The sequence below is a fragment of the Hippocampus comes genome, unplaced genomic scaffold (genome assembly GCF_001891065.2).
Source record: "Hippocampus comes isolate QL1 unplaced genomic scaffold, H_comes_QL1_v1.1 scaffold5, whole genome shotgun sequence".
NCBI classification, from domain to species: Eukaryota; Metazoa; Chordata; class Actinopteri; order Syngnathiformes; family Syngnathidae; genus Hippocampus; species Hippocampus comes.
Window position 1 is genome coordinate 59,957 of NW_017805701.1, and position 9,670 is coordinate 69,626.

The 9,670-nt window shown below is 44.9% G+C and overlaps 1 protein-coding gene across 3 annotated transcripts in view; it reads right to left on the reverse strand.

Annotated features, from left to right (window-relative positions):
* Window positions 1-7,054: 7,054 nt before the first annotated feature.
* LOC109523471 (uncharacterized) overlaps window positions 7,055-9,670 on the reverse strand; it is a 3,407-nt gene continuing 791 nt past the window's right edge. The window contains exons 1-5 of one of the 3 annotated variants that reach the window (XR_002169770.1): window positions 8,382-8,486; window positions 8,211-8,304; window positions 7,962-8,120; window positions 7,174-7,874; window positions 7,055-7,112 (exon numbers count right to left, since the gene is read on the reverse strand). Coding sequence is in view for 2 of the 3 variants with exons in the window: in XM_019882646.1 (XP_019738205.1) it covers window positions 7,101-7,112; window positions 7,174-7,874; window positions 7,962-8,120; window positions 8,249-8,304; window positions 8,382-8,437 (984 nt within the window). In the remaining variant the exon portion in view is untranslated. Of the gene's footprint in view, window positions 7,113-7,173; window positions 7,875-7,961; window positions 8,121-8,210; window positions 8,305-8,381; window positions 8,487-9,670 lie in introns of those variants that run through there. The other 2 variants (XM_019882646.1, XM_019882647.1) reach the window with 2 other exon arrangements.

The window sequence follows — 9,670 nt, forward strand, 5'->3', positions numbered from 1 at the left end:
CAAAGTGGCCCGAAAAAAAAAAAAAAAAAAAAAAAAAAAAAAAAAAGGTCACCATAAAATTCTTAAAAGCTCGCCGTGACAAACGATCTCCTCTGACATTCCGGGCGCCATCTTGACATGCCCGAGAACAAAGTTGTATTCGCCCTGTGCGTTTTGACCGAGCCGTAAATCACGTCGCCGACCTCAAACGTGCAATCATGCAATTTCATTTGGCAGAATTATTCCCGTACGGAACCGTCCGGTTTTTTTCAGTGTCCCTGCTGCTATATAATCAGGGGCCACACAAATGTTCCGGCCGCGACGTGAGCTTTAAAAAAAAAAAAAAAAAAAAGGGACAGAGAGCCCGGCCTGGGACGCCTGTGGGTGGCGGAGATGTGCTGCATCTTCGTCAAGGGTGGGGGCAACCAAAGCATCCAGCATATTCAGCTCCAGGTCCACATACTAGTACATTCTTTCTTCTCACTAGCAAGACAATCCAACACACTAGTACAGGACACAATTCAATCTTAGGAGCAAACTACTGTACTGCACTAGAGACTGCGCTAGCAGCTTCCTGGACCAAATTAGTAGCAAGAAAATGGCCAATAGCAGTGATAATTTTACAGTTTGAGCCCTGCGAGTCCCAGGGACTCGCTGATCAGAAAAGTTTGAGTCCCATTATGCATTTCGAGAGTCCCAAATTTTGAATTCTAAAATGGTCTACTTATTCAATTGCATATGATAATAACACAAACAACAACAACATACATTGATGATAGGTTTACTTCTTATGAACAAATGCTGCACAAATTTAAATAATTCAGACATACAAGATTATTATCGCAAAAAACGATGCAACTTTAGCTGCTTCCTCTGTGATATCTCCGCAATAAACTTTCGCAACACTTGTTTTAACGTTACATGACTTGGCAATCATCTGCTTTCCACACGGTGAAGGCCGATCTCACCAATGGCGGCGATTAGCAAACTGCGATCGTTGCTGGGGAAAAAAAGATTTACTGTAATTTTTATTTTTAACTGAAAAATTTCCTTGCGTCCCAAAAATGCACATTATTTGGAACTGTGCGTCTGGCGGGAAAATTATGCGTCTAGTTCCCCCCATGAGTCCCCCCCCCCCGAAATGTCATACAATAGTAGAAGGTAGTAGTAAAAGCGTGATGAAAATCAGTATCCTCCATAAAAAGGCTCCTAGTGCAGGATGCATGGGACAGCGGTGCGATAAACTCTTCTTTGTTGTGAAATGTAAGAAAGCCAAATATTTTGTTCAATTGCTCAACTTAAAATTGAGCAAAGGTTGTTGACTTGAAATTCTCCATTCAATTGTACTACTATATGGAGCTTAGGCCGGAGATCCGGGACATCGACGACATGTTCAAAATGGGCTTTTTATACGCGTCGGACCGTGGCCCTCGTCGTCAAAAGTCAGCGCGGGAAATCACGGGGTGGAGTAAAACCATGTCCTCATTGGAACAGGGTGTCAGCAGGGACTGCGGTCCGCCGCCCGGGCCACACAGAACCACAGGGGAGCCACAGAGGATTCGACTTTACTGGCGGATCACAGGCAGCGAGGCCCCGCCGGCCCCTCGGCGCATGCCCACGTACTAATCTGCCGTCCCTGACCGGGCTTCCCAGTGGAACGGCGGTGCCCGCTCAACCAACTACTATGTGAGAGGAAATCCAGCCCAGATGCTGGCACTTGGGAAGAGTCTGGAAAATATGGTGGGAGGGGAGGGGAGGGGGGATTCCTTTCATGGGGTGCTGGTCACTTGACAGCTGTGGTTTGGGATAATTCCAGAGAACCTTGACCGCACGAAGAAAAAGCCTCATTCATTTAAGGACAGCCCGGGGTTACTGGGTCACAACCATTGCGATGGTGCCCTTGAGCAAGGTATCCAAACCCCAGTGGCGTGCAGTCAATGCATTATCAAAGGAACTGACCTACATTTACAACCTAAGTTCTAATATTTGTTCCATAAAATTGCCTAATGCCCCCCCCCCCCTCCCCCAAAAAAAAATCTGCATTAATTTTAGCAGCATTCCTTCCGGTACATGAATGCAAGATACAATATATATTTTGTTTCAATCTGATTTCAGGATTTACGGTTGCCACGTCAATCTAATCTAACCAAAAGCCTTCAGACATTTCTATTAAGGACAGCCCGGGGTTACTGGGTCACAACCATTGCGATGGTGCCCTTGAGCAAGGTATCCAAACCCCAGTGGCGTGCAGTCAATGCATTATCAAAGGAACTGACCTACATTTACAACCTAAGTTCTAATATTTGTTCCATAAAATTGCCTAATGCCCCCCCCCCTCCCCCAAAAAAAAATCTGCATTAATTTTAGCAGCATTCCTTCCGGTACATGAATGCAAGATACAATATATATTTTGTTTCAATCTGATTTCAGGATTTACGGTTGCCACGTCAATCTAATCTAACCAAAAGCCTTCAGACATTTCTAAGTGACCCCCAAACTTTTAAACGGGAGTGTATGTTTCGGCAAGGAGTCCCACGGACTGAATGTACCACAGAAAATAATTTTTGAGAGTCAGTCTGCTGCTATAGGGACATCAATGAACTACTACTCTCTATGGTTCTGGACAACCAGGAGACAAAGACAGATTAGGTAGAAATAAATAAGTACTTAATGCCTTTATTTAATAACGAGCAATTAATTGGTTCGGGTTTTGTAGGTCCAGGGGTGGGGGACGAGGCTGATTGGGTGGGGACTGAGGGTTTAGAAGGTAGAGGGAGTTTGAGGGTGAGGAGTGATTATCTCCAAGAGCATAATGATTTCTCATATAATGTCTAAGATTTATGACTTGTAATCCATCCATCCATCCATCCATCCATTTTCTAATCTGGTTATCCTCACGAGGGTCGCGGGTGTGCTGGAGCCTATCCCGGCTGTCTTCGGGCAGTAGGCAGTGTACAGCCTCAACTGTTTGCCAGCCAATCGCAGGGCACACATAGACGAACAAGCATTCACGCTCACACCGAGGGTCAATTAATAGTGTTCCATGAACCTGCCATGCATGTTTTTCAAATGTGGGAGGAAACCGGAGTACCCGCAGAAAACCCACGCAGGCACAGGGAGAACATGCAAAGACTACACAGGAAGGCCGGAGCGGAATCGAATACAGCACCTCTACACTGTGAGAGAAATGTGCTAACCAGTCGTCCACCATGCCAGCCATAACTTGTACTTATAATTATTATGCCATTAGAAATTGAGAAATTGTTGACATTTGAGAAAAATTGGAGGGTAGACCTCCACCAAGAAGAGAGAGGAAAATATATTTAAAAACAACAACAACAACAACAACACAAAACCCTGTTTACAAATCAAAAAAACAAAAGCTCAATTGGGGAACCAACTGGCTGATTCATCAGCCAACCAACAAACCAACAAACCAACCGTCAAGCTGACCAACAACCAGTAAGCTAACAAAATACCCAATCAATCAACCATCCAGCAACCCAGCTCACCAAAAACACAGTTGGATGTTCTGGTTGTAAACAAACAAGCAAATGACAACAAACAAAATGCTCCTACCTTGTTTCCAAAGGAATTCTTGAGTAGTAGAATCCATGTAATTCTTGGAGTCATCAGCCATCCAAACAACTTGGGAGTTTCAAACTTGGTGAGCCAGCACCTGGTGATGTTCTTCTTCTCTTGGATTTCTGGAATAACAAAGACAGCCTGCTGCCCCCTAGTGGAGCAGCAGATACACGTTACTAAACCCAAGGGTGGAATGGATGCAGGTGACATACATGAGGTACAGTGATCGGTGAAAATTTGCAATCCCGACAGACCACATAAAATAATAAAAATAACAACAACAATAAAAATAGCCTTTGCCCCTCTGACACACTTAACAAATTTAAACTTTTGAATGCTACTTTTGACACTATTTGTAAGGGCCTATTTTCACGTACCTGTCTCCAACAAAATGGAAGACTATCGTACGACCTCACTTTGAGGAAGTGAAAAGATGAAGACTATCGCGGTTCGTCGTTCACGCATGCTGCGCTATATCGCAGACTTTTATCGTTTCATACATAAGGTGATATAAAGGTCGGATCGGTGACCTGTGGGTTGTGGCTGCACAAGAATGGAAACGGGAACAATGCCTGTACTGTTTCCTAAACATCTTTAAGCATGAAAACATATTTCACCTGGACCTCCCAGGTGGGGCATGTCTTTGGTAGACAACCCGCCCGAAGGGGGTCAGCGTCGCCCCTATTGGCCAGGCGTGGCGTGGAGGTGCCATATTAAAGTTCCTCCATTTGATTTTGGCCTTACTGTCATTATGTCGTAAAAAGTAAGTGTGTGTGAAGCTGAGTGCGATGAGCTTTCATCCAGACTTAATTATAGAGTACGTTGCAGAGCCATCTTTCGCTGGGCAGCTTCTTCCTTGTGCTCTTTTAAGCCCGCCTCCCCCTGACACATTCTTTTATTGTGTGTTAATCACAAGGAGACGCGAAGCCGTTTGCGGTTGGTTTCCTCACCGGTCCGTACACGAATCCCGAGCGCTGCGGCGGCCGGATGGAATGTGATGCCGGCGCATCTTTGCTTAAGTCCGTGCATTTGACACAATTATAAGAGTATTCAAGTTTGGAAAAGATAAATAAGTAGGCAGCCAGCTTGCCAACGAACCAAATGCATGGGGGTGGGGGGGGGGTTGGCTGACTAACCAATCAACCAGCTAGCTAAATAACGAGCAAGCTAACAATCTAAGTAGTTCTCTAGTTAAGTGCAGATAGTTGTCACATGCACCATTAAGCCAACATTGTCAGAGGCCTGTCAAATATTCTGAACAATGATTCAAGATTTTACTTTTTTTTTTAAACTATTTAGCCATTCAACGAAACCAGCTAACTAACTAATTAGCATATTAACAAATGGTAGCCACCTCACTAACCGACACAACTGACTTATTACAATAACCATTTCTCTTTCCTTAATGACGTGCCTTTCACACCACAAATATATTAAAATGCTTTTGACGAAATGCCTTACTGCTCAAATCCGATGTGTGAAGTTGGACAGATAAATGAGGTGACTTTGACAGGGGATGGCCAACAAAAGGAAGAGCGCCATCAGAATGATGACGATGATGGCCAATCCCCCGTGGGAATTTAATTCTGTGTCATTAATTTAAGAGGTAGCCATAAAACACTCCACGTCTGTGCCTTTTATGAAGGAAATCATTTGCCTTTTATCAGACTTTTATTATTCTTTTTCTTTGTACAGTCACACGCTGGGAATGTGTGCACGCATGTGTGTTTGTTTGCCACATGGCTGAATCTCGCCACATTCCACCTTTCACATCAAGTGACGGCAGAATCCAAGTTGTTCCCTTGCAAACATGAGGGCAGCAACAGAGCGGCATTCGTATGACAATATGTTCACGATTGGGTTATTTCCGAGCTAAACTGGCAGACTGTCTCAAAAACTCGGAAAAACCTTAAAACTAGTTAACTAGGCAACGCACAAAACCAACCAACAGAGTATTAACTATAATAAGTAGCAAATTAGCTAAGTAGCTAAAGTAACCTTAAATAGCTAGCTAATTAACAAGCAACCCAACCAAATGACTAGCGAGCGAACCAACCAACTAATGAATGGGCTAAATGACGAACAAACCAGCTAACGAGAAAATTTGTTTGCTAGTTAAGTAGATAGGCAACCAAACAAATGGCGGATTGATGATTGCCTAAACAACTCGTCAAGTTATTTGCTAGTTAGCCGGCCAGCGATGTAATCAATCAACTACCTAACTTTAAAAAAAAATGCCTAGTGCTGGCAAATTAGTAATTTTTTTATTAAACCAGCTACAAAAAAAAAAAAAAAAAAAAACCCAAGCAAACTAACCTTTTAACCACTTTTGTCCTCTAAAGTTGAGTCTGTTATATTTGACAAACATGAACAGGGATGAAACACACCGAATTCTTTGGGGGTGCGGGGGAATGCACAAAAGTTTTAATTAGGGAAATAAGTCTATTCTGGAGCTAAATGTTACAACACCCCCCCAAAAAATGTTGCTGTGTGTTGAAAACAAAAAAAGTGTCCTTTCTTTAGAACGTCTGTCTTCAAGGCTACAACAAGATAAACACTTTTGCTTTTTAAAATCAACAATAGAAAACACGGCTCATGGATTTTTGCGTCAAAGCTAGGTCATTATTGCTTTTGCTATTGTCTGGACAAATAATGGAGAGGAAGTTACTGGAATTTTATTGAAAAATACAAATCAATATGGACTGTTATGAGCCTTTTTAATTTGAAACAAAAGAGTTGGGTATGACGCTGACGGGACTTTAGCACGTGAGGCTTTCTGCTCCAACTAGTCAGCTAACATTAGCTGCATGTTAACATAGCTTTACATATTACACGTCTGTTGAATAAATCTTAATGGTTAACCGATTCTGACACACACACACACACTTCTTACTAGATGGACCTCTGTTCGTTTGTGAAAGCCACACCTTGTGTGATACACAGAAACAAAGATGCTGCTGTTCTGGCACAGGAACAGACTGCAGCAGGAAGCATGATGCCACCGAGGAGTCATAACGCTGATTAACAGCTGCCTCTAATTAAAGATCAATGGCCGGGCTTTCAAAGGTGATTTGTTACATAAATTAGGATGCCCACTGTCCATTAACGGCGTCCGTGTCTCAGTAACAGATTGAGCCGCTCGCCGGAGACCGCCACGCAGACCATAGCTCACCCATCTCCAATCCCCCTGCGGATGTTTATGGACGGGCTTTTATTTTGGCAGTGTGCTGAAATGTCACATCCGTCAAGAGTCGCCGCCAGGGTAGCCAGATGTGCCCCACAACGCATGGCTTTTATTTCATGTATCAATGCATCCCGAAATGGAGACGTGCCATCGAGAGGCTGCTTTGAGTCATTTGTACTCAATGGTCATCAATACACTGGGACAACGGAGATTTGGTTTACAATTATAGCCTGGGTTAATGTTTTGATTCCCGCTTTAGCATGTTCCAGGGACAAAAACGTTTGAAATAAAACTGTTGAGAACAAGTGAGATTTCTCCATTTATTCAATTTCAAAAGACCATTCCAAGGCACCTAGTATTCAACCTGCAACACAGATGGTCAAGTTTAGAACACAAATTGAATTAAGCAACGTTGTACTACTTACCCGGCTCCTGAAGTAGCGAGGAGATATTTTGACTTGATCGGGGTGGTTGAGAGGACTGTAGTAATGAGGGACTTTTACTTCATCGGGCTGGTTGAGAGGACTGTAGTAGCTAGAACCTGACTCTAATCCGTCATTCAAGACGCTCCCTTGACTAACGGCCTGTTCAGTGTTTTGGGGCGGTCCAGCAGCGTCCACCCAGGGCCATATGGGCTCATCTTTCTCATAGTCAAGGTCCTGGTTATAGTTTGTACCGTGCTCAAAGTTGCTGCTGAAGTGAGTTGCTGCGCCTGGAGGATACCGGCCGGTCAAGAAAAAGTAGGCGAAAGGATAGGGAACGTAAGGTACGCTCACGTATGGCGGGACAAAGCCAGGAGGGAAACGCGCTACACTTTGGGGTGTTGAACCGAAAGGAACTGGCAGGGGTTGAGGACGAGGTTGTTGTGGGATGCCATGGGCTTCGCGCTCTGATTCGTAGTCCCCATGCTCAAAGGTTTTCTCCAGGCACAACAGCTCACCGGGCTGGAAATGTAGTTGTGGGTACGGGGCAGGTTGGGGATGAATTGGGCCAAAACCAGACATGTCAGGACCGCCAGAGACCGGCAATTGTGGGACTGCAACACCACCCGACGCGTCAAGTTGTTCATCCATGTCCACTGCGTCGGGAACGTTTTCAGCACCACTTAAGACCTGCTGTTCATTACCTGGAAGCGGAATAACGCACGAGTTAAACTGAAGCACAGGCTCAAATTATTTTAATTTAAAAAAAAAAAAAAAAAAAAGATACAAACCATGTGCCCAAACTTTGGCAACGTGAGTGGCATCCTCTTTCACAATTGGAGTCCTTGCCCCAGAAACGGACAGATGAGGTGTGAACTTTTGCTTTGGCGGTTCTTGCAACAGAGTTCCGGGTCTGAAGTGACTGCTCGGGAAAGACCTGAGGCCAACAGCTAAGAAGAACATTTTAGACACCCATTCCAAGCAGTCAGCTTGGAAAATGATTTTGAAAAAAAAAAAAAATTATCGCTATCATGCTATACCTTAGCAATAAAGCCAAAGAATCACCGTCATTGTTTACCTTGCCCGTATGGGTGGCAGAGAGTGAGGGCTGCCATCGCAACAAGAAGCAAAGCCCTGTTGGAACACAAACACTTGACACAAAAATTTACCAAAGGAGGCACAAAACAGAACATCAAAAATTGCCCACTCACCCAGAAGCCACACAACCAGTCATGATGACAGCAAAAGGAGCAAAGTCGTAACTCATGCAAGACCAGGACTGTTTTTTTTAAATGGTGCCAGTGGCAAGTTTGGACCAATCGGGAGACGGCAGCTTGGCGGGCCACAGCTGCCCCACGTTCAATCCTGATGAAGTCGCGGCCTCGCACTCGTCACTTGCCAACGAGTTACACATGGGCTTTTATTTTTCTGTTCATGATAAATTCGGAACCCGGCCTTCCTGTGTGGCGTTTGCGTCTTCTTCCCGTGCCTGCGTGGGTTTTCTCCGGGTACTTTTGGAAAGCGGAGTACCCGGAGAAAACCCATGCAGGCACGGGGAGAACACGCTAACCCCACACAGGAAGGCCGGAGCCGGAATCGAACCGTGCAGCACTGTGAGGCTAACCAGTCGCCCACCATGCCGCCCAAATTTGTTAACAGTAAGTTAAAAATGAAATAATGAGGAAAAAAAAATGGAATCAAACCGTCCATTCAGCTCTTTAATTTTTTTGTTGGCTGGAGTCAATGTCCAATCAACAACTCAACTGCTCACGGCACTGTCTTTGAATCGTGCAGGTGTACCTAATGTTTTGGCCTATGAAAAGCTGCAAGTTCAAGCTTCCTGTCAAACTGGGGGAGCGCAACGTGAAAACTCGGCGTCTTCTTCTTCTTCTTCTTCTTCTTGTGGCTGAAAGCGAGTGAAGAGCCATAAAAGACATGCAAATGTGTGCGCCGTGTCGGCGGCACATGCCTTCATTAAGATCTCATTGCTCCCCACGCAGCTTGAGACGCTGCCAAATGTGCCACGGCTCAACATTGTAACAATTTCCGGCACTCCACATGTGTATTTCCTGCCTTTCTAATCAGAATTCTATTTTGCGTCTCAAAAGGGGCTCCATTCAGGCGCACATTAGCAGCCCTCGTCAGCCCTAATGTGGCTGCTCGGGGCCACGGGCCACCAGCTGCATCCACTTGTCACTCGCTGCTGCACATGCCCGCACTTACTCACTCAATATCTGTCTGTGGTGCTCAATAAAAAAAAATAGCAAGACGCACTTTTATGGATGTTGACGTTAGGGACGTGCGTGTCCGTCACTGATGCTGATGAGAGACGTATTACCATACACTGCCATGTTTGGGCCGACGATCGAGCGCGTCTTTGCTCATCGAATGTGGGATGCCATGGGCTTCGCGCTCTGATTCGTAGTCCCCATGCTCAAAGGTTTTCTCCAGGCACAACAGCTCACCGGGCTGGGAATGCAGTTGTGGGTACGCGGCAGGT